Source organism: Typopeltis vanoorti, chromosome 23 (genome assembly GCF_054136105.1).
Source record: "Typopeltis vanoorti isolate ZY-2024b chromosome 23, IOZ_Tvanoo_1.0, whole genome shotgun sequence".
NCBI classification, from domain to species: Eukaryota; Metazoa; Arthropoda; class Arachnida; order Uropygi; family Thelyphonidae; genus Typopeltis; species Typopeltis vanoorti.
Window position 1 is genome coordinate 29,805,419 of NC_143571.1, and position 26,075 is coordinate 29,831,493.

Consider the following 26,075-nt stretch of genomic DNA (forward strand, 5'->3'; position numbering starts at 1 on the left):
AAAATCTATCGGATAAACCAGTGCACAGGATGATAATCTCGTGATAAGCTTCTCTGGTTCTAATACAAAAGAAAAGGAAGAAAAAGAATGAACAAGTAGCTCAATTCCTTAATGAGCCGACTCCTTTATGGTCATGTTCTCTAACTATCCCGGCATGGATAAATCTAACTTAATGATGACGTTTTTCAGTAAGTGCAACGAATTTGTTGCTGTAGACAAAAGTAGTTAACACGTCTTAGTAGTTACAAAACAAAGGAGTGTTTGATATTTACTAAAAATGTTTCCAACCCTTTCACCAACTCTGCATGGATGATGATGATTCCTCGGTCACATAAGTAATACAGAAACATCAGCTTATTTTGTTTTGTAACGGGTGTTCTTGACCCCATAACAGAAAGACCCAATATAGTTTATTTTCATTATTGCTACATCTTTTATTACAAAATTCACAACAAGGAAAACAACAGTCAATGATGTTGTTCGGTAAACATAATAAAATTGTCCGCAAGGCTTGAGATCAAAGGCTTCTGTTGCATTATCCTCTTCCACAGTCCAATTACTCAAGAAGGAACTCCGCACCTCAAAAGATTTTCACGAGAGACTGAAAGCATCCCATGCGTGAAGCTTCAAATAAAGCGTAGATCTTAGTCTTCCCCGACATATTTCTGTGAGGTCAACAGCGAAGTTTTGAAATTACCAAACATATTTAAATTGATTGATCAACAAATCCTAGAGTTTGGTGGACAGTGCCCTGATAACGTGGAGCATCCAGACTTATACTAGTTACCTGCATCCGAAGAAGAAATGGATATACATCCATCATCCCATAATCTCCATATTTGGAACTCCAAAAATGGTTACTAACTCATTGTTTCGGGGGGAGGGGGTCTATAGAGGCTCATCACCCGCGTGGTTATTCAACTATGGTCTGTCTTTCAAAACTCCACTACCTCCGGAAATGGAAGATTCATTGAACGCTTTAAAATCAAAACATACTAAAATGGGAGATATTTGGATTGAAATGTTTAGAATGTCATTATAGTTTCAGTCACTACAGTTTGCAAATTTTAGCTGTTTTATACTAGTTAAGTGTCTAATTCAAAGTTATATAATTATTTCTGACAGAAATAAAACAATCGTATTGGTAAACTGTATAAACATGACATACATGGCCTCAAAACTATTTCACTTAATACTTTTTATAGAAAAAAAATGTGTAAAACTACCTTATAAAATCCATGTAGTATAGAATGCTACCTCTGTTTTAGTGTCATTGCTATTTAAATTTCTGCCACTCATTATTTTTCTCAACCAAAAAAAAAAAAAAAAAAAAACTTTTCCCATATTTTTATGGATTGTCGACTGCGAATAATTTATAAACGCATCTTGTTCAACAAGAAGGGTTGTGAGTAAATCGTTAAGCGATGGTATTGCATAAAGAAAGCATTTAATTAGTACACGACCTAGGTTAAAAAGATTATTTTAAAAGTTCATTTCATGAATGGGGCGATGGCTACGGGATATTAACGAAATTAAATAGCCAGATGGAAAGCAAATAATGACGTAGAATTGGTAGCCTATCCAATTTAAAAACAGACGTTAGTCTTAGCTTCATTAAGATGAGTTTTAGGGAAAAAGATGAAAACGGTGTGTGTATGCGCGAGAGAGACGCCTGTGAAGAGGTAGTAGAATGACTGATGCTTATTGACTGCTGGTTCACGACACAAACGTTGGTGAATTGATGCATGAAGACAGGGGAGAGAAAACGGACTTGGTTTTACGCCCAAACACATAACAGGGTTCTGTCTCCCGTGACGAAACCTGTATGGACGAGCTGTCACAAACGAACACTTGCGAGCGGAATTAGTACGAAGCCAACACAACGCAAGAAAATATTTCGTGGAAAGTCATTACGCCCTCTATCGGCAGTGACTACAAATTCAGGTCAATTACTGTCATGTCTTCTACGGAAGTTCTTTTCTTTTGCAGATAAGTTTGGATTCTCAGGTGGGTGTGTCGCCATTAGAACGTGTTTTACCTTCGACAGTCACCAGGGAAGTCAGGTCATTTATCACAAGTCGTCATCAACGCTATACATCTAATCTTAAGGATAAAGTAGACCATCTTTTCATTAGTGCGAGTTATTTGTTTACGTGCACCCTTTCGTTGATGATATTCTCAGCTGACGACACTACAGGGGGTTGGGGACCACCCAATAAATAAAAAGAACGATCCTATGTTTATTACCTAATTTGTTTACTTCGAGGTTTGGACACACAAACACAACACTTATCTCCTCCATACCCTCCCTTGTTCCTGGATGTTGACATGATTTGCTTTCGATGATTGCCTGAGGTGTGGCTAATGTGGCTGCATCGATCCTGAGAATAATCAATCTCCAGTCATGGAGAAGGATTTGTAAGGCTTCAAACTGAACGAAATGAATCAACAAAGTTTTACTGGATATGAATTTAACATTGTTAGTATTCATTGCAGTTGATAGACTATTTTAATCCAATAAGCGTCTCGTTCAATTATGAGTGTGTTAACAATGAAACACACAGAGAGAAAAATTAATTATTACATCGCGTGCAAGTAAGAATAAAAAACAAAGGTTAAAACTGTATATAAAGCGATATTTTGTTTCTGTTATTTAGTTTCATTTAAACTGACAATTAGTTAATTATTTAACATAACAATGTTGTTTATTTAACCTCTACTAAAGCAAAACCAATTAGTTAATTACATTTAGAAATGATAATATAATATTAATTATTTCAAAGTATGTAATCTCTATGGTTTTGTTTGTTAGTGAATGAACTGTAAGTACAGTGTATACGTGTTTGAATAAAATATAAAATTATGGTAAAAATTTTTTTTAAAAATAATAAACATGAAAAATATTGTTTATTATCGATAAAATTATACAGTTTGGTATAATTCAAAATTATTTAAAAATAAGATCCAATATCATAACCCCAATAATGTTCTAAAATAAAAACTATAACAACTGTTACGTCTTTATTTGTAATGTCCAACACGATAAGCACTACGACACTCTACTACTAGCGCAAACTGCATATAAACAACAGTGGAACTGCGCGACGGACAGTGCCGCATTACGCTAACAGCTCGCATCTCACTATGACGTGCATATGCTTGCGCGCGTAGCAATATGACACTGTGGTAAACACAGTGCCGCTAGCGTCCTTCGCTCTCCTAAGTGCTACAAGATGGATTTTTATTATTTTTTATACAAAATAAGAGAATTGTATAGGATTTTTGATGATAAAATTAAATATTACAAGCAAATATAAATAAATGAATAAATAGATTTATATATCGAGAAAAATTGGGGGTGCTGCAGTTCCGCGGTGCCTATGCACGAGCCGCCCATGTTTCATAGGAAAGAATTTTGGGTTCGAATTCCGTATAGATGTGAAAAAAACATTATCTAATGATGTTTTCATCTGAAAATGACCTAACCTATTGCAGACGCAGATGACAAAATGAGGTTTGTTTTTCATCCTGCGAAACACAAATGGAGAATTTTATACTTAATTATGCAAAACTATATTGTTTTTATACTTTACTCAATCGAGCAAAAAAAAAAAAAATTTTTTTTTTTTTTTGAGTTAACCTCACAGCTAAGCTACGTGTATACAGAGGCAGTTGTCATCACCTAAATATTCGCCTAATATCGCACAACGTACAGATCTCAACATCCCAGCGGGTTTAACTCGTACCGATGAAACCACAGAAGTGGAAAGTGATTCTTTCTACGATGCTTGCCAATGCATACTTCCTCGAGGAACGGTGAGCTGCATATTAATGAATATTGGATACTGGTAATTTTCTGTTGTCATTTATTTCTGTGCAAAAGGAGCCTAGGCGGGAAAAAAATTCATGTAGACATTTTGTTTACTCACTTTTGAGTTATCAATTGCCTCTGATTTCCCTCATTAATAAGGAAGGCCTCTAATGGTTTGGTCTACTATTCCAAAGGGTGATCTAATCCTTCTTGGGCCAGTGCACGTATTGTGTGTTCGAATGAAGGACATTACAAGCATCCAAGGCAAGATTCAAACCCTGGAGCTAAAACGCTGCAGTGTTCGAAGCGAATACGCAAGCCACTCGACCAACCAGGCAGGCACTCACTCTTAAATAAAGAAGAAAATAAAGAATACAATTTTTTTAATTTCATTTTTTACCCAAGTATAATTGACACTCTGATTAGACGAAAACAAATTGCTGTAAAGAGACCAAGATGTCTGGCGGTTTTTAGTGCAAAGACAGCTTATATTATGATATGGTCTAAAGGCAGATTCTAAAGTAGGTGGGAATAAAATCCGGTTTTAGATGCAAGCATTAATGAAGATAAAAATAGCAGTTGCAGATGTTCATTCCGCTAAACATACACGAAATAAATGGACCGACGAAGACAAATTCAAAGGAGTAAAAGTGATAAATAAAGAAGCGATAATGTTAGACGCACCTGTCTGATCTTCTAAATTTACTTAAGGATACGGTTTGGTTATTTAACACGCAACTAATTGGAGACTTCGGATGTTGTTTCCCCATACTGCTTTGGCGATCAGGGAGCGCTCACCTAGGGAGACACAATTAGTTAATTCCGCTCGTTAAACTTAACTCGCGAATCTCCCAGCTGTGTTCACATCTCCCAGGAGCTACGTAAGAAGTCTGATTAACCTTCGTTTCACCTGCTGTTTATACGAATGATGTGCCATTAATAGAACGGCGGTCGCTAATCTTTCTGTCTTCCAAAAGACACGACCGAGGTCAATGCACCAAGTGGTGACGTTCTTGCAAGAGACAGACTACCGGATATACATCTATTATGGCAACATCCTCATCGACGTCAAATTCGCAGTATTACCATCATCTGTTGCACTTGACGTCCTTGAACTGGTCATTGCGTATTCCGGAGACCTCCCCCCTGCCCTCACGAGCTCTTAAAATGCATTAGTCCAACTCACTTGCATTTTCAGTACTGCTTCATTGCGGCTACAATAAAATATCCAAAATGGCTTATCCTCATGGCTGTATTTAATTCAACTTAGCAGAAAGTGAGGGAATCATATGACCCATTGAAATGAACAAAAGTCTGTTGAGGTATTAAGAGAGGATCAATGCCTATACAGTTATCTTCTTTTATTGAAGATGACTGTATAGGCATTAAATCTAAATCCGAAACAGAAAAAGAATAAATAGAAACACAGAAAATTGCTACTCATGCGAAACTATTCAGAACAATGTCCTAGTATCCATGACAACGATAACAATGAGACTGAATGATATTATTAATAACTCTGTTACTATGGTTACGGGATAATCGAAGGATGGAAATTTAAAAAAAAAATTCCAGGTTTCGATAAAAACGGCAAATTTTTATTTGCCTTAATAAATATGTGAGTTCAGTGGTCCGTATTCATAGTTAAATCCCTGGTGGAGAAGTGTCACTGCCATAACTAAAATGATCTGATTTATAATCGCTCATATTTCCTCCACAGATTCCTAATCCGTGTTGAAAGATATTCGACATTTACCAGCACTAGAGCTAAATATACCGCATTGCGACTTTGCATTTTGGAAGCGCCATTTCATGTTGACAATATACTGACAATAGATTAAAAATTACGGAACTGTCAGCATGCAAGATGTTTATATATTTGCTTACATTAGTTTCAGGTCAGTTCTCAAAATATTAGTGACATCTCCGTACTAAATGGAGGAGATGCAGATTACCTCTGAGAGAAGGTATGTGTATTCATATTTATGATGATAAGGAAAAGGTGACCTTAATGACTTTGAACGAGGTATGATAGTAAGATCCCTACTAGCTGGTAAGAGTAACTCAAATAAATCGTTGGTATTGCTCAATTAAGAATGGTGTAATAAACCGAAAACATAGTCTATGCCATGTAAATGATAGACAAACAATTTATCGATCGCAATCCCATTCAGCATCGCTGGCAAATTAGACAGAACTGTAGATATTTACATACCATAAAGAAGGTTTGTTTGTAGTCCATCAAGTCTCTGATAAACTTGCCACTCAGTTTGCATACAGCATATTAACATTTTTAAAGAAATGTTTATTAAACCAACTACAGTGTTTTCCATGGATTTCGTAGTTAAGTAAGGAACACCAAAGAATCATCATCTCTATCTTCTCCCGTTGCTCTTAGACCTTTCCAAAACCTTTTACACCATTTTCTTCTCTTATATTATACAAACACCACCTTAGCTAGGAATATGAAAAGAACGCAAATCCATTCAATGCCTTTGTCTCAGTCACGCATTGAGTTTGTCAACTCGTTCGTTTCTCTTAGTTCAATATTTTGTCGTTCTGAGCACTCTTAACTTATTTCCTGCAGTAAATTGCAATGCAAAACTAATTGCAGCCAGTGGGTTTGCGAGGGTGACGGTACAACACATGCGCAGTGTACATAATGATTCTTCCATTCTGTAAATTGGCACTTGAATTGTGCAGCCAATGCGATGCAGATAGAAGTGTAACATTTGTGGTGACAGTTGCTCAGAAGCTTGCCTTATCACCGGATTAAAAACTGCAGGCTTCGTTCCTTGAACTCTTCGTAGCTTGATTATTATACGGATTTCTGTAGCTGCCCCCTGTCGAAAATATTGTGAACCAAATAAATCTGAGATCACCAATGGATTTGTGGATTTTCTTTCTTTTTTTTTACCAGGCTTCGAACTTACCGTTTTTCCTTTTTTTTTTTTTAGTAACTATCGTGCATTTTGAAGGATGATAACATTCGAACTTGAGCTTGACTGTATATATTAATATGTTATATAAGAACGTAGATTATAAACTTAATATACATGAATACCATGGGTAGGTTAAAGGTAAAATGATTCGGAAACCATTCTCTAAAGATCAAACATTGAACTTTGGCGTTCGATAAGCAGAATGTTAATATCGCACCTTGATGACACTCGTCTACCCTTAAAGACATTCACAAACATCAGTGCCAAAGGAGGAATTCGAAGTCCGTTGAAATAGGCCAATACAGAAGCTAACAGATGCAATACGGTCGTAAGATGAACTGTCCTACGGTAATACGAATGAATCTTTAAAAAGCCAACTTGTTTGACCCTAACAGAACTTTAGGATCGATACTTTATGGAAAATGCGATCAACTAGTAACAAACATTCTCTACAATGAAGAACCGTTCAGAATGACAACAATGATAAATTTTCATTTCGATGGACTGATTTATGGTAAAGATATATAACAACTTTCCTATTGGGTATTCGGGCTAAACCAACACTCCCTGTGTATGCCACTTTACTGCTGCTTCATTATTCAAAAAAGATAGGTTTTCTCTTCCTCACAAACATTACTCTTCACCCTGTAAGGTTCACAAAACCCAGTCTTAGTTATTAAACAGCTTCCAGAGAAAACTATATCCCGAAGCACCTTAAAAAAATCTACATTCTGTTCAACACAGATGCCACATTGATTAATGACTGCTCAGTTAACTTTACTCCTTATCGTAAAGAGGCCGTATCTGACTCGTTCTCCTCTTTTATCCAAAAGTTCTATGGTCACTTTGTAGCTGAATTTGCACCAATTATTTCTCTGTACTTCGGAGTACCTATTAAAATTCTGAGCACAACAATGGCCACTTTGATGACCCATTTCTAATTTATCGTAATAACTGCTCTTTTTCAGTATGTTCTTTGCCCATTTTCATTCATAAGTTGGTATTATCCAGAAACTTAGATCTTTTATTTAAAAATGTTTGTTTTTTTCATATATATCAAAGTCTTTATTAATATTAGGGAATACCCTATTGTAGTCGTTTATTGGTCAGACCACAGTAATTGGCGTATGATCCATTAAGATTTTAGGCAAATTTTTGACAGCGTTCATCATTTAAATTTACATAAATGAAACCAGTACTGGGTGTTAGATAACAAAATCTAATAATAAAGTTGTAGAAACGATGTTACTCCAGAGTTCAGTTTTAAAACCACTTAAGTATTTGGTTTCAATCTCTCTTTCGTTGATGATATGAACTTCAGCAAGCAATAATGCATTCAGATGACCTGAAAAGATACATTTGGCAGTAGAGTATGGATTAAAATTGAATATTAAAAGTAAACAGTGTGTGTGTGTGTGTGTGTGTGTGTGTGTGTGAATGGTTAGGGTCGTAGAAAGAATTATTTGGTTATTTTGGCTCATGATGAATTTCAATTCAGGAATTACATTGGTAAGACAATGAGTATGGCTCAAATACACTCTACTTGGTTCATTAATTCAATATCGATACAAACAAGAGACATAAATGGTATTTCGTACTTAGTTTCCGACTATTCTGTACCGTATAATGTTTATATAAATCCCAATTCACCCGTCTGTCTGATAACTCAATCAATTTTGGAATCAGCAAGTAAAACTAATTCGAAGACACGCCTTCAAATGCAATCATTCCAGAGTTCTTACTTCAAGAAACAATTTAAATAATTAATTGCTTAGCTCGGTATAATGTATTTAAATTTCTCTCAATTGAATGTAAACTAATAACTCTGTTGTTGTTGTTTTCCTGGTTAGCTTATAATTTCGTGAGATGAAATGCCTGGGGTGACCTGTGGAAATAGTGTTTGCTTCCATAACGCTAAACCACCAGAAGAAAAGCCATTATATAAAGTCACTTCTAGTTGGCGAGTACAATAATTTGCCTCTAGGGTTTTTTCAGCGTTCACGAGTTAATCCATCTTACATTAAAAAAAAAAAAAGCTTTTTTTCCTTTCCAGAAACTCGTGTTTTAAACTCCACCACTCAAGATAATCGACTACCCAACTAACTTCATTTCAGACACTAACATACATTTTTAAGGTACTGAGATCGCGACAATTGTCCGTACTTCTCTCCCTGAATGTTTATAAACTCACTGATGGCCTTGGACCAGTTATCAGTGATGGCAAAGGATGGAGAGTCTGCTTACGGATCCTATCTTCAAAGAAAAAAAAAAAATAATAATAAGGCCTAGCCTGCTCCCTTTTGGGTAATACAAAGAGTTAATTAGAGATTTTCAATATGATTCGTGCAAGGGATTAATATAGATTAACCAACCACTTGCATTAACCAACCACATTAATATAGATTAACCAACCTCAACCACTTGCTCATACACAGTATATGTGTATGAGCAAGTGGTTGAGGCAAGTCTTTTACTTATATTTGGTAAAAGACTGGAAGTGTACCTCTTGTGATGAAATTTCTCTGATTATAACCTAAAACTATTCTGTTATATATATATATATATATATATATATATATATAATTATTACACTGACTCTGTGCATATCAAGAGACTAAAAATATCATTCTATACATATGCTGTTAGTAATAAAACTTATTTTGGTTTATATTATTCTAGATTAGAAAAACAAGTAACCCGCACGTGTAAAAGGTAGTTGAATATGAAACAAAACAGTATTTCTCAGAATACGAACGCTTTTGTTTACTGAACCTGAGATTTTATCGCAACTAAATTGGTCTTCGTGTTGCTACACTGGGTTGAACTTTCCTCATTAATCGCAGAAGGAAAATGTGTATATTTCGTAAGGTTTCTAATTAGTGAAACAGGGCAACCCATCTTTCGTCACTTCCTGCAGTTAATGAATCTAAGCATTCCCCTCTATTCAATCCTAGTTTAGAGTTATAGATGTAATTCTTTCTCTCGGGCATTCTAATGTAGCTCATAAATGGCTCACCAATGAATTATGCATGGTTGTTAAGACTAATGATATATTTTTATTGTTAATTTACACGTTTGACCATGAATTATACAAACTAAGATGGCGCTGCAGTAGACACAAGAATATGTATTTTCCAAATATTAATAACTTCGCTTTTAAGATTTTGACAAAACAGGAAGCTGTTTTACTAGTAGAACTTCAAAATCTTAATGTGACTATTTTTAAATATTTGTAAAATTTAAGTTGACATACGAGATCGCTTGAAAAATGTTATATATATATTTTTTTTATTATTTAAGAGTTAAAAATTAATCATTGGTTTGGTTATTTATATTTTACGAACAGTACATCTCCAAAAAAACATTAAAACGATCGATTATTATAAAATGACAAGTATTATCTGAAAATTGTTTTTGTTTTCCGACAAAAACTACTCTTTAGCAATATCACATATTTATTCAGAGCTTAAAATTTCTTTCTTTCCCACTTTTTTTATTTTCATTCCATCTTCAGGGTTTTGCTTAAATCCGCATACTTCGCATAATTCTGTTCACGGTAGCCTTAAGGGTGCAAAGAATTTTAAACAGGGTACCGGACATTAAGGGGCCCTGAGAAGGCCCAAACCAGTTTCTTAACTGAGAAGTTAAGAAACTGGTTTGCCATGTTACTAGAGGTTAATTATAGACTATGGAAAAAACTAAAAATGGGAATATAATAATCTGGGACCTAGAAATCGAAGCTTCTAGAGGAAATTTGGATTTGAATAACTTGCTGTGCCGAAAGAGCATAAAATTACGAAGGAAATAAAAGAAAAGTAAAGAAGCTTCTGTATAAAGTAATTTATTCGTAATTTCTAATGGAAAATCTTGTTCTCTTTTTCAACCCATCACATGACCTGTTTTGTCATTTTGAACACTAATAGCAACCTATCAATCCAATCTCTAGTATCATCTTTCCAACTCTTCTTATATCTCGATGAAATACTTCCCACTACTCAGAATATCTTTCTCAGAGAATGATTCCAAATGGCTATTAGTGAAAAGAACAATCGACTCATATTACAACCTGATTTTTGTTTTAATTTATTGAGCGTATTTTTAACTATATGCTTTTGAAACTACGACCTCTGTTGTTCCCAAATGAATTTGGTTATTATTTTTCAGAAATTAATTTCTGTGTAATTTTTCAGTTGTAGTGAATATTCTTTCAAATTCTTTGACCGTGACATCAAAGGTACTTGAAAATTTATAGCAAAAAATATTAAAAATCATTCCCTTAGCATACTGCTTCATTAGTCCCAATTTTATATGAAGCTATGATAAGAGAGTTTTATTAAATCCATTAAAGTTTTTATGCAATAAGATTTTTCCTCTTGGCCACTGTATTTCTGACCCATCACTGATAACGACTCAGTTATCCCATTCACAAAGAAAAAATTCGATTAATTATAAGGATTATTCCTCACAGAGACTCTTCTCCACGGATTCACATTTTATATTTCACTTTTATTGAGAAGCAGTTTCAGTTTTCATTGATCTTGAACAGAATGAGCAACTTGGACTGAAGCAAAAATATTTTCATTGCACAGCACAACACCTTGCGAGCTACATTTCGATGAGTCAATTTGCAGCGTCTTGGGTCATATGCTTTTCTAAATAATTCCGAATCTAGAAATATTGCTACAGTACACTCTCGTTGCTAATACTGACATGGCATTAGGAATTCGATCTCTTGAACAATTCTATCAGGAGATTGTGATAGTAGAAGTATGGATGGATTTGTTTTATTAGCCACAGATAGTAGGATACGGCATAGAAGATTTAATACGAAATGTCCTTTCTATCCCAGTGTATTAATTTTGCACTTTAATTAATGATTTTCGTCGGTGGAACCACAAAAAAAGTCTTTTTCATGGCTTATTTCTGCCTGATTTTAATAAAAATTAAAATTGCTGAACAATTTATACTCCAAACCCTAAATATTAAGTTTCATCAAAACCGGATCATATTTTAGTGGAGTTGTTTCATTTGAACGGATACACATGATAAAGCTAATAGTTCGGGTTCTTCTGGTTGGGCTTCGTCGAGTCTAATTTCAACTTAGTTAATTTTCAAATGTCTTCTCTTTTATACAACGCATAATTTCCAACATTACCTTTTTGATTCACACCTGCAAGACTTCTTTTTATGGAACTGCCAGATACTTTCTCACATGTTGTACTGCTGCTCCAAGTTCACTGCTCTTGTAAATATTACACACGACTGTCTAAACTCACACGTGCGCTTCTGTACGTGTGTTAATTCTTGAGTTATTAAATTGCGCAATAATATTTCTCTTTCATTCTAAAAAATGCCGTAAATGATAAACAAAGGTCACGTGTGGTTTAATCCGAATCAGATCGCATCTCGATGTTGCGACATATTTGTTTACAATGTCGTGATCATCTAATTCATATTTCCTTATTGGTTTGATTTGTTTCCTTCCATCTTAGTAATTGACGTCAATTCAACAAAGTGTTAAAGATTTATGTATTGTTTATCGTAATATTCAAAATTTTTCTTTCGTTTTTTTCCTTGTTATTACATATTTGCACTCGCTGACTGAATGTCGTCGAACAAAACAACACGTGATAATGAAGTGGCGATGATGGTTTTCTGATATAAAACATAGAAAAATGTTAAGTTAATATAGCATACAGAGACCTGAAAAATAATTATTAACCTTATTAGTTAGTTTTTTAATAGTCTCAACAAAGAAAATGCTGATTATAGGGGGGGGAATGTTCAGATTATACCTGATTTTTTTAATTAAACATAGTGACTAAGATGACCGCAGAGATGCGCAACAATTTTGTGTCAATATTTTTCAATAATTTTTGTTTGCAACAAACTAAAGCGACATCTAGGGAGAAATTATTTGTAATGCATTTTATTTAATTAAATGCAAAAGTTACTTGGACTATCGGATGAAATTCACAAATCAAATAAATGAAAAACTGATTCGCTTCCCCCACCTTTTTCCAAAATGAGCATTTCTATTGTTCATTTTTATACAATCACCAGGTGGCTTAGTAAACAAATATGGCTGGAGTTGCAGGATAAATGAACTCAATACACATGTGGACTGTCGATGGTTTCAGCACACGCTTAAGCGAATTGGTTTAGTAAGTGACGTACTTATCTTATTACAAGAACATTAATCTGCATTTATTTAAAAAACACGTAAAATTCTTCGTATTTTAGTATGTAATAAATACTAAAATACGAATTAATTAAAATGGTTGAATTAATTAAAAAGAACACAGATTTTGTCAATTTTCTAATACATGAGACAATATAAAAAGCAGTATAGAACACTACGTAATATATTTTAATTATTTAAAATTTTTCTTAATAGAGAGAATTTTTTTAATTTAAAAAAAATATTTGAAATTTATTCCAACACCTAATAGTATTATTAATCAGTCTACTTAAGTTTACTCATTAAATGAACTTTTTGTTTACAGGATGAATACCCTTGGAGGGTAATGGATGGCAATGCTGTAGCCAATGAAGTTCTGAGGCTCGTCTATTGCTGTTACCCTCCTGCCATGATCAGCGCTTTAATAGCTCAATAACACCTTATCCCTACACTGTCCTCTACAGATAACGGGGAAAATGAAAGCATTCTTGCTTCGCCCCTTTAAGCCAGTCCTTATAAGGACTTTTTGTTTATGATTATATAAGAGTATTAGCTACCAGCATATATCGATATCTCAGATGCAATACAAGGAGAACCCATTTCATTAATATGTATTTTTCACGATTTATAAGGATCCCCTTCAGTTATTTTAAAATCCACCTGAATAAACAACACCCGCGAGACATTAAAATTTATTGTTAAAAGACAAATGGTTCACTAATATTTCTCGATACAAACTAACCAAATATTCTAAAAATCCAAAAATCTCCGTAGGAAACCATCTCATAAATATAGATATCTTTATGCTCATATACACATCGCTATAATCCATTATAATTGTAATGAATTATAATGGAACCATTATAATTCTGAGAAATTACACATGAACTCTTGAAACATGCATTCACTGTCTTTTTCCGAGGAGGTAGTCACAAAACTCAAATCCCTTGCTACTATCTTTCTATTAAAGGAACAACTAATAATTTGAAACCAGAGAGCTCCACTGCCATGAAACTAACAAGAATTCAAAAATGTATAAAATCAAACACCGCAGTTCGCTCTTTTTTATCATTACAATTCTTATTTCGCTGTATTAAGCTGAAACACGTCTATTAAAATTACAATTGCATCATCCCATATGATGCAATTGTAATGTCGCATACTATGGACAGACTGAAAAATCTAATGACCCTCTCTTGCACCGTATTTGCTAATAGCATTTGATGCAGTCTATATAATTTCTTGTGTAATTCTCTATATCCGAAGTGCTTTTAATAACGAAGAAATTTAGACGTGTCAAAGTCTACATTCAACTATATATATATATATATATATGATACTTTTTTTTTACAGTGAACTCATTCACACCCTCTCACACGTGGTTGACCGAAGCAAGTGCGACACAACTGGTCAACCCTCTCCGATCGATCTTCTTCTTTATTCTGCTACATAGCTTCTGCTGTTATAATGGGCATCCGGAGTATTTCTATTTCACTTTCCAGTGAAAGGAGTCTAGCTACACCAGAAAGGAGTATTTCTGGTGTAGCTAGACCAGACATTGCGCACTTCTATCGATGAATAGGCTTCAGTAAACTGGAATCCTATAAAACTCTATATACATCTATTGGGGTTATAAAAAGTAACCCGAGGAGAAGAAGCGCCCTCTGGAAGGCGATTTTTTCTTTTATTCTGATAACAGCCGGTAGAAAATCCAAGGTGTACTATTTTCACAGATTTTTAGTCGACATATATTTTTCATGAAATGAAAAATATACGTTGGCTATAATTTTCTACTCACTGTTGAATTCAGCTTAAAATCATCTCATATTACTCGAATTATAATGATATTATAAATCAATATCCGTCTAGGACAGTGTTTCCCAAACTTTCAATACCTACTTACCCCTTATGAAATTTTAGTAGCACTGACGTATTTTTTTTAAATATTTGCGTTATAATAAACAAGCATGCAAATAATTTTTCTTAAATTATTAAATACATTTTAATTATACGAATCCAATATATAAGATAAAAGCAAAATTTTCGCTATTTAAAATTTATATAATAAAAAAAATAATTCAAGGAATGAATTTGATTTCTTATACAAAATCATGAATCATATGAATCTCAAAATACACCTTTCTTTATTAATATATTGTATTTTAATTACTAGTACCCTTTGCAACAACTACAGCAAGACAGATCAGAACGAGATTTCCAGGGTAACGGATGGCAATGCTGTACCAATGAAGTTTAACTGAAGTTCGGCTGTTGCTGTTAACCCACAGGGGCGCTGAGATTCGAGAGTTATGAGTACGCTCTCTTAAGGTTTTTGCCTTAAGGGAGCAATTTGAGTCTCTGGGGAAAGTGTTCTCCGGCACAGCCCTCTGAGGGGCTTTGTCGGTGAATGCTTTTCTTCGGAAAATATGAGCGGTTCTGCTCGGTGATGGTGGTGGGTGGAAGGCCATCACTGAGTGGAGCCAACGCTGAGATGGGCGGTCTTTCGTCCACGATTGAGTGGCCTAGGGATCGTCCGAATTTTTAGAGACGGCTTTACCTTAACATATGGCAATGCTGTAGCTAATGAAGTTTTAACTAAGGCTCGGCTAATGCTGTTACTCAGCCATGACTAGAGCTTTTACCTCAATAACATCCTCCACACATTTTCTTCAATCAGATGAAGGGATAAAAAATCAAGGACTCGGATTATTATATATTTTCACATTTATTATAGTAATCAGCGGTTATAGTAACCACAAAAACTCGTCAACCGAGTTTCTCTCGTTAGTATAACTGCTGATTTACTGATATAATAAATGTGAAGCAGGGTGTATCTTTGGGGGAAGTCGCCTGTATGGAGAACTCCCTAAAATAATTGAATTGACCGTAGGTATCCCACATATGAACTCAGGCTTGTGTAAGATGGGTGGCACTCGTATTTTCTCTCTGTATTCCTTTTCTTCAAAAGAAAAACTGCTGATAAACAACAAACTATACTCGGCAAAGGTGTGGCTTATTACATTACATAACTCTCTTTCAAAAAAATGAGAAAAATAGAGCATAAATCGCCTTCTATCCAATAACAAATCCACTCAACGGTTTTATTCAACTTAAGGAATGAATCAATGGTATTAGTATTCAGATAGCGAATAAAAAGAATATCTCCACGCGGACATGAACATCGAGGCCTCCACTGATATTCTCCCATAGTGTTAAGTTTATTAAAGAATCACATTCGCTTTTCTAGCCGGAAATAGCCACACCCACTCTCTTATTACAGATCCTTCTTTACCTATGCAATTCTGTATCCACTTACATCCCCACCTACACGCCATGCACCATTGTTGGCTGTTAAATCAGACAAGGATTCTAAGAAGCGCTACATAGTTCTCCAGTATAACATAATAGACGATTTATTGGCTTCCAAAAAAGGCTTTATTGTTCCTAAGGGTTATTTCCTCTTAATGTGTTCGCTGCGCATGCGCACAAAAAGTACAGCCGTTGTTTAGGATATGCATTGGAATAATCCTACTTGATTTTGAATTATTAAATGTAACAATATACACAGAATTTAAGATCTTAATGCACTAATTTTTTTAAAGGGCGGGGGGGAGGGTGAAGACACATACGAGAGATCTGTTTTCAAGGATCTGTGAAGTCAAACAGTTGTTCTATGCTATAGGATAATGTAATCACTTTCTCCTAGTTAGAGTTCATGTTTTTTAAGTAGTACAAATCAAGGCAACACCTATACCGAAGGTTATAATCTCATAAATTGTCTAGTTAAATTTTAAATATTTAAGATAAAACTTATTTAATCATAAAAAAATTGATAATTTTTAATATTATTTTTAAATAATTAAGTAATTTTCAAAACTAAAGTACTATAACTTTATTTTTATGTATTAAATTTTTCCACCTTTCATAGTATTAAATAATGTTTATATATAAATTTATTCCAAAGGTTGCTATTATGTTGATGAATTTGGATGCCAGATGCCCTTGGAAGGTAATGGATGGCAATGCTGTAGCTAATGAAGTTCTAACTGAGGCTCAGCTATTGCTGTTACCCTCCTGCCATGATCAGAGCTTTAATAGCGCAATAACACCTTATCCTTACACTGTCCTCTACAGATAACGGGGAAGATGAAAAGCATTCTTGCTTCGCCCCTTTAAGCCAGTCCTTATAAGGAAGGCTGTTATGTTGGGGGAATAAGAATATTGGATGCGGTGATTAATACCCTTGGAGGGTAATGGATGGCAATGCTGTAGCCAATGAAGTTCTAACTGAGGCTTGGCTATTGCTGTTACACTCCTGCCATGATCAGAGCTTTAATTTAATAGCTCAATAACACCTTATCCCTACACTGTCCTCTACAGATAACGGGGAAGATGAAAAGCATTCTTGCTTCGCCCCTTTTAAGCTAGTCCTTATAAGGACTGCTGTTATGTTATGTATATTAAATATATGTATATTATTATTATTAATTATTTTAGTGTGATGTGCACTGACTGAAGTGAAAAAAAAAATTGTTCGCACGTAATGATGAACTCTGTGTTAATAAATTCATTAGTGAATAAAAAAATTCAGAGAAATGTGATTAGAGTGAAAAACTTATTTTGTGTGGCTATTTCCGGCTAGAAGAGCGAATGTGGTTCTTTAATAAACTTAACACTGTGGGAGAATATCAGTGGAGGCCTCGATGTTCATGTCCGCGTGGAGATATTCTTTTTATTCGCTATCTGAATACTAATACCATTGATTCATTCCTTAAGTTGAATAAAAACTGTTGAATGGATTTGATATTAGGAAAACCTTGTTACTTCCATATGGGAGCTAATTCACCTTCATTTGAAAAGTCTTGTATAAAGGTTATTCGCTTTCTAGAGGGATTCGAATGCAGTTCTTTTCAACCCAAGGGAATCGTCTACACCCACTAAGCTAGGGAGGCTCCGGTTTGCATTACAAAGCAAAATTATTAATACGTTATCTGCGTATCTCCAGCAAGAAAGGCTTAATTGACCTTCAAAGAATGGAACTTTATCAATTTTATTTCTTATAAAATCCCCGCTCCCAAGGGAGCGGGGATTTTAGAAGAAATGCTTTGATGAAGAGAGTAGAAAAAATAAACAGTCTCATACTTTTACTTACTATGCCGGTGTTGACGATATAACTCTCCATTTGCAGTTGCCTCAGCTTTGAGCAATCCAACAGAAGGTAAGAAATTTGATCCTTCACGAGTATTTTCATCAATTACGTAGCAAACTTACTCAAGTTGCCAACATTTTGATCGTTGTTAATTGTATAGTTCTCTTCCTGGCCTACAGATGGCGCCGTTGTTCAATTTTTGTCCGGAACTGTTTATTTATTTATTTTTATTATAGTTACGTATGCACTATTGACAGCCATTTACAAGCTAAGATTTTGTCCGGTTAGTAAATGAAATATTATTCCGGGAAGTTTTCTTGTCCGTTGTATCCTGTACTGGACCATCCCCCAGTGACTTCCATGTAACGGAAAGTAACTGTCGAAACACGTGTACGGGAAAGTGTGTTCAATAACAATGCTGAATGCGTCCTTTGAATACAGAAAGTGACCTTGTCTTGTAGAACTAGTCGCTCTCATAAATCAAACGTGATCCCCTAATGCTCTAAGCATTCTGATTTCATATCTTGTCGGATTATAAATTTTTATTAAATTGAAACGTGCATTTTCATGTAGATTTCAATATTTCTTTGAAACAGAGAAAGCTACACGATCATGCATATTTTTCTCTTTATTATTATTATTATTCTTTTGTAAATTTCTACTAATGTCATTTTTAAAAACAATTTTTTGATAGATTTATTGCTTAATTTATAAATTGTATTTTTCCTATATTTTATATTTTTCCTATATAAAAAATTGTTACCTCTTTCATTCACACCTTTTTAAAATAAAAATACTAATAATATATGCATCAATATGAAAGATGGCTAAAGAAAAGGAAAAGACCCTTGGAGGGTAATGAATGGCAGTGCTGTAGCTAATGAAGTTTTAACTGAGGCTCGGCTGTTGCTGTTACCATCCTGCCACGATCAGAGCTTTAATAGCTCAATAACACCTTATCCCTACACTGTCCTCTACAGATAACGGGGAAGATGAAAAGCATTCTTGCTTCGCCCCTTTAAGCCAGTCCTTATAAGGACTATAAGGCTAAAGGAAAAAAAATGCAATGCTATATCCATTCGGAAGCGGTATACACATACACACCTGCTAGATAACTGTAGTAAATGCAAATTTAAGCATCTCCCAATGACAATGAAGTGAGTACCAGCAACCTGTTACTTTAGTTGTTTCCCATTCGTCGAAAATGTTGATGTAATCGATCCTAGATTATTATATATGTCAGCGAAATTTTGTTGTTCGCTTAACGTTTAACTAAGTGAACTAAGTTTGACATTTTGTTTACTTTCTAAGGCTGTAAAAATACGAACAAACAAACAAAAAAAAAAATTGTTTCATCCAAAGAAGATTGGCAACGTCTTCAATGGTCGTTTCTGCGCTTGCGTGAGATTAGTAATACGCGTGGATAGCAAGACGTCAGTTTTCGTTCTAGTTCGGCTAGCATGCACACGTTAGCTCGCTGCGGCGAAAATGATTCGCGAAGTGCTGGTTTTAGTGTGGATACTTGGTCTCACTCTTTCTCTCTCTCAACGCAACTACAGATTTCCGCTTTCAAAAATGCATTGACGGTTGACTAGGTGTTCTTACCGATATAAGCTACACGTGGTGAATTTTTTTTTTTTTTTCGTTTTGGTTTATCGTAAAAAATTCAACTAAACCTTTTTTTTTTTTTTTCGCCTTCTAAATTCAAAGACTTTTTCGTTTGCCTTCAAAGTTTTTTTTTCGTCCGTTACTCTAAGAATTATGAAGTATGAGAGGCCTGCTTAAAAATGGATAAAGAAATAGGATAAATGTTGCTGCAGGGGTACGGTATTGACGGTGGACGACCCTGACGACTCCGTCGCCATGGGAAACGCATCAACAAGGGTAAGCATGTTCGTTTGTTTTCAAAATAACAATCTTTATTTACTTTTTTTTTGTCGTTGAAAAGAGGAGTAGGAATTTAAAAAAATATTTCAGTGACTTTTTATTGCTTTAAATCGATCGAGTGTTTTGTATTTACTCTGCATGCTTTTTCCTTCAATCAATCCTGAATCGTTCATTTTTAATGTGCTATTCACAACTACTTTTCTTGTGCATAAAGAAAATGACGTCATTATATAATGTAAAGTCAATCCCAGGTTAAATAGGAATTATTCTCTGCAGTATAAAACTGAAAATTTTCATTTGTTTTAAATCAACTGCAGACTGTGCATATTTTTCCCAATAGGTGCAGTATTATTCAAACTAAGTACCTCAGCATTTTTTAAACTACTAATTCTATCCAGGAAAACTAGTAACCGTCAGCATAATAGTTCGTGCAGAGATTCTGTTCTCTAGAAAGGAAAATAAAAATCATTAATTGCCTAAAGACAAACATCCATGCTATAGGGGATTCGAACTCATATGCTATCAGCTGAAGATTAGATATGTTTATCCATTTGGTTATCAAAATCAACAATGAAAGACCAACTGATTATTTTCGTTCAAAATTTGAATAAATTTTAATAATAAATAATATCATTCTCATCAATTAATGAAATTTCGATCAAATATATTTTGACCACTCTAATAACCAATTGAAAGATCGCAATTTGCTTTCATTGTTAAGTCCTTATCCTTATAAGGACTGGCTTAAAGGGGCGAAGCAAGAATGCTTTTCATCTTTATCTGTAGAGGACAGTGTATGGATAAGGTGTTATTGAGCTATTAAAGCTCTGATCGTGGCAGGAGGGTAACAGCAATAGCCGAGCCTCAGTTAGAACTTCATTGGCTACAACATTGCCATCCATTATCCTCCAAGGGTATTGGATTGAATGAATCAATCACCACATCTCACGGTCGATTATCATGCAAGCATCATATTGTATTACTCTTATATAAAAAAATATTTGGTGTGAGAGGAATCATTCGTATATGTTAGTTTTACATATTTGATTCTTATAATTAATTTTATTTCCCTTATAAATTATAAATAAAATATTAAATTATCTTTAATTCAATCTCTTAAATATGGTAGTTCAAAGCATTTTATTATGAACTGTATTAAAACCTTTCAAAGCGTGTTAACTATGAGAGCACTGCATCGCTAAGAAGTATATAGCATAATGAATAATGCATTTTTAAAGCTGTATATGTTCTTTCGATTTAATTCTTATAATAAAGATAATGATAAATGTAAATCAAAGCTTTTTTTTATTTGATAATTTTGAAAGCAAATGACACATTCATTTTAAACCTGGATCATTAGTCTTTCCTATTCTGTTATATTTTTTAATGGATATTTGTCCTGATGTGTGTTATGCAACCTTTCTTAAAATGTGTGTTATGCAACCTTTCTTAAAATGTACATTCGATGAAAAATAGTCCATCGCTGATTTTTCTCGCATAGCGCACTTCAAGTGAAAAGTCACAGCGACTGGAGAAATGCTGAGATCGACAGAGGACTCTTTAGATAGCACGTGTTTGGCTCTTCTTTCTCCATGGAATAAACAGATAACCAAGGTCAGAAAGAAAAGATGGAGAAGAAACAATTACAGTAGAGTTTGGTCGACAGTTGTCGAACTCCCCCATCCTCTCTCTCTCTCTCTCACCCACGTCATTTATACTGTATCCGATCTTCGCATTTCTGACAGATTCTCCATATCGTTTGTCAGCATTTCGTAAAGGCTTTCGCCGTCCAACGGAGAAGACTTTGGGTGACGGGATAAAGGCGCTGTCAAGTACACGAGACAGGAGTTTAAAAAAAAAAAATTAAAAAAGCGAGAAAGAAAGAAAAGACGCAAACACACCCTAAAAGCTCAAAGACAACGCCTTCATTCATAGCTTGAAGGACTGGAATGAAAGCCCAACTACGATGGGACACAGGAAATGAGACAGAACCCCTTTTATTCATCACTAATGAATAAACTGGTGTGTTAGATTTTGTTTAACCTTGTTTGTTCTTCAACTATCATCGTTCACTGAGTTGCTACTACTGCATTTGGTCAATTTGGGCTGGGCTGATGGCTTTTTTATTTATTTATTATTATTATTTTTTTTTTTGGATGACCCAACGCCTTGTCCAGACGGCAGTTGTATCGAATGATGGTGTCACTGACGACCAGTTGCAATTTGAGAAGCATCTCTTTGTGTACATTCAAAATATTTTGCCTTTTTTTTTTCTTCCGGACATTCTATCAGTGTTTTTTTTTTTTTTCTCAATAACGTCTTTTCTCTTTCTCGGTACTCCATTTGAACATACCACGCCATGTCTGAACCGCTTTTTTCTTTGTCTCCTACTTAATCCTTCGTATTTACAGAATACATTAATGCTCGACCTTCCCCCTCATTCCCTCTGTGGGCATATTAAAGTAACGAGAATATATATTTTTTTTCTTTTGCCTCTCAGCAAGTATCTTTTAAATAAATCAGAGACTCTCTTTCTTCGGTTTTTCTGTTGTTGCTGGTGAGTGTCAGGTGTAAAATCGTAACTAAATGTCTCATTTACTGGATTACCTACTAATTGTAACGAATTTAATTAACTTCTAGATGAGATTAACAGATTAATGACGTTTCGCGTGCATTTTTCTCCTTGTCCTGAACTTTCCGAATGTTTTTGCCCTCAATCTATCTTCGCGTTCTTTTAAATATTTGTTTTTTGAAATTTCATAACCAGTCTTTCTCTCTTTTTTCTTCATTTTCCCTCTCCTTACTATTTCTCAAGTATGCTTTTTTTCCTTTTTGTACTATTTCTTTCCCCTTTTTAATTATTTCTGATACCTTTCTTCCTTCTTAATGCTGTCTGATTATTGCGTATATCTTCCAAATCCTCTAAATCTTTCCCTTTTTTAACTGATAGGATCGACAAATCTGGATTGGAAATTGAATTCGAATCTCTTGTCAAGGACGCAACAACCTGTTCCAGGTCATTATATCAAATGACAATTTAGTAGTAGAGTTTTCACCAGCTGAGAACAATAAATAAGCCGATTAAAATAGTTCCAGTTTGGCGTATGTTGTTACATGCACTGAGGCCTTTTCAACCTTGGCATTTATTCCAAAAAATTATTATATTAAATCCCATTGTGTCTCAGTCTAATTTCAAATACCGTAAATCGCTTACTGGTGAGCCACGCCATCTTCCAATACAGTTTAAAGCAAAAGAATCTTTCGTATTAAAGAAAATGACAAATGTGATACTTAAACATTGGGAAAACTCCAAGCTGATAGTAAATTATCAATTCTCCCTGTATTAATCCCCCCAGTTAATATAATGTATTTGAACTAAATATTATAAACGAAGTTTTCGATAGATACAAACCATTGTGAATGACCTTTAAAAGAGGTCAACCGGACCATTAAAAAAAAAAAAAAATGGTCATCACCGGACTACCAACTTCTCTCGCATATAGGTCACATAGACAAAAGTAGGTCGCGTTGAAGTTGTGGAACCTCCCGTTCCCTATTTACAAAATAAATGAGAACATCCAATCGTCAATCAAAGTCTGTCACCATGGTGTTTCCAGGGTGGTTCAAAACTTTTAAAAATATTTTTTAAGAAATTTGATGTTGAAAAATAAATAACTGCAATCACTTCGTTGTTGTTATGGAATGGTTTACATTAGTACTCTAGACAATAGCTAATATTTTTTATTAAAATTTTTTCGATAAGTATTACTCATATAATAACATGATTGAAAAAAAAAAGCGAAGTAAAAATAACAATAAAAAAAAATATTATTCGTGAATCGAAAATAGTACTGGACGGTAGAGGGCGCTACGATCTCTATTAACATAGATCATGTTTCATATTGCGTTTATCTACTGTATATTTCAGTTGAATAACGTATACAAAATTGTGCTAATACCACAAAATTAAAAAAAAAATGTCTTACAAATGAAAAAATATATATATATTTAACAACAACTGATATTTTTGAGACGGATTTACATTTAATTAGCGATATATTGTAAGCGTATTTGTTTCCGTTTTATTTGTAAAAATAATTTCATCTTCAACATCCACATAACAACAATATTGTACAGGTCTCGATGTAATTCGCGATTAACAAGCTGAAAATAGTATCAACGCTCTCTAACGACAAGGAAATAATAATCGTAATTAATAAATAACGTCGCCATATTTTTAACCACTAATGGCTACAGTTAATCTCATCCGGGCCTACACCGCTGCTTTCTTGACTGAGGTCTATTATAGTTAGGCTTAATAAATCGGGAAAAAAAAAAATCATCAATTTAGAGCAGTTTTGCATATAAATCGTAATCTTATTATGATCATGAAATTAACAAAGCAATCGACACAAAGAGTTCATTTCACAATTTAAATTTTCAAAGCGTATACACGTGCTTTCGATTGTTGCGCAGTGGAATACACACACTGCAGTGTTACGTAGCTAGACAAATGCACGTGTAATGAGGCTCTAATCTTAGTGGTGTGAGTATCGACCATAGTCTATTTTAACAAATGGTGTACTGAGGATATTGTTGGCAAATGCAATACTGTATTGATGGGCGGCTCACAAATAAAACTAGCTCAGACGGGGACACGCCTGCATTTAGGGTAGAGAATATTTTATCTAGAACACATACAGTTCTTTCTTCATTCTTTTCCATAACTCACAGATCGAAAGTGAATTAGATTTAAATATTTTCTTTGCAAATACAAATTTCTATTTGACATTTTAGGTCGAAAAAAAAAAGGGGGAGAAGTAAAATTATTATTCCTTAGATTTTATATCTCCATTTATGTGAAGAAATAGCTAATGAAACTAAACACATTCGATTTTGGAAGTTGGGGGAGGGGAATTCTTATCTGTAGACGTCACGTGAATTCAGATATGAACTTCGAGCACTGTGTATACCACTAGCTTCTTATCTGTACACGCTGGCATTGCGATAACTTGAACGACCTTCCATGTCACAACATTGAACTGCAGTCAAAACTACGGTAAGCGAAAAACATTAATAGAAGTGACGATAATCTAAATGGATAGAGAGAATGTACCAGAAAACTCTAGGAAGTATCACCAAGTCTCTCTCTCTATATATCACACGCACACATGAATAGTTGTGTCCGTCTGTTGCGTCCTTCATTGCTAGAGTAATCCGATTAATTTTGATTGAATTTAATTATGATTATAACAGTTTCGCTGTCTGATAAAGCAACCATGTTGAGCTAGAAAACAACCAAAGTTTACCAGGACATAAATCATATCCTAACTTTGAGCTGAATTTACGGTAATCTGAAAAACATGTCCTTGTATAACCCCATAAAATGACATCCAGACGGAGGTGTCTGTAGGACCATTGAAAATCTCATTTAGTCAGTTTGTTATCGACGTATATTACAGGGAAATAAATCCAGTCATACATCACAGGGAAATAAATCCAGTCATACATCACAGGGAATAATACGCAAGAAAAGTGAGTACCAAATTTAAAAAAAATCGAGAGATCCCATGCTGGGAACGACGTCATTGTATCTACGTGATTCTTTTTTTTTTATTATTACTACGAAGTTGTAAAAATCTGAATGACTGACATGCTTGCATTGTAACTTAAGTCACAGTGTATCGTAACTCTTTCCATAGTTACAACCATATTGTATAGTAACATTTCTCACGATTAGAAATTTATCCCAAATCATAGCAAATAAATTGTGAATTATCTTATTAGTGTTAATTAAAAGTATGTAAATTATTTTGTAAAACACTGATATACTATTCACATTCCGCGACGGTAAATTTGAAATTAAGTAGGGCTTTTTTTTTAATTTATTTTTATTCATTTTTGACGCTATTTTAAATGTGATTTTAGACTCCGATTTGTTATATCCATGTTTAAATTGACAATGCTATTATTATTATTATTATTATTATTATTATTATTATTATTATTATGTAGTTTGCCATTGTTGATAGTGTGAAGTTACATATTTTTCCATAAAAATGAGTTTATTTTGAAATTTTGAAATAATTTTTAAAAATAATAGTT

General features: G+C 34.2%; 1 protein-coding gene across 4 annotated transcripts in view; it reads left to right on the forward strand.

The window, feature by feature from the left end:
* The window catches only part of LOC150093724 (cGMP-inhibited 3',5'-cyclic phosphodiesterase 3A-like), a 289,278-nt gene that overhangs the window by 134,183 nt on the left and 129,020 nt on the right, over nucleotides 1-26,075 (forward strand). Inside the window, exon 1 of one of the 4 annotated variants that reach the window (XM_090412782.1) lies at nucleotides 19,559-19,967. The exons of the other annotated variants lie outside the window; for them this stretch is intronic. Coding sequence (XP_090268908.1) covers nucleotides 19,947-19,967 — 21 coding nt within the window. The 5' untranslated portion in view covers nucleotides 19,559-19,946. Of the gene's footprint in view, nucleotides 1-19,558; nucleotides 19,968-26,075 lie in introns of those variants that run through there. 4 annotated transcript variants of the gene reach the window in all.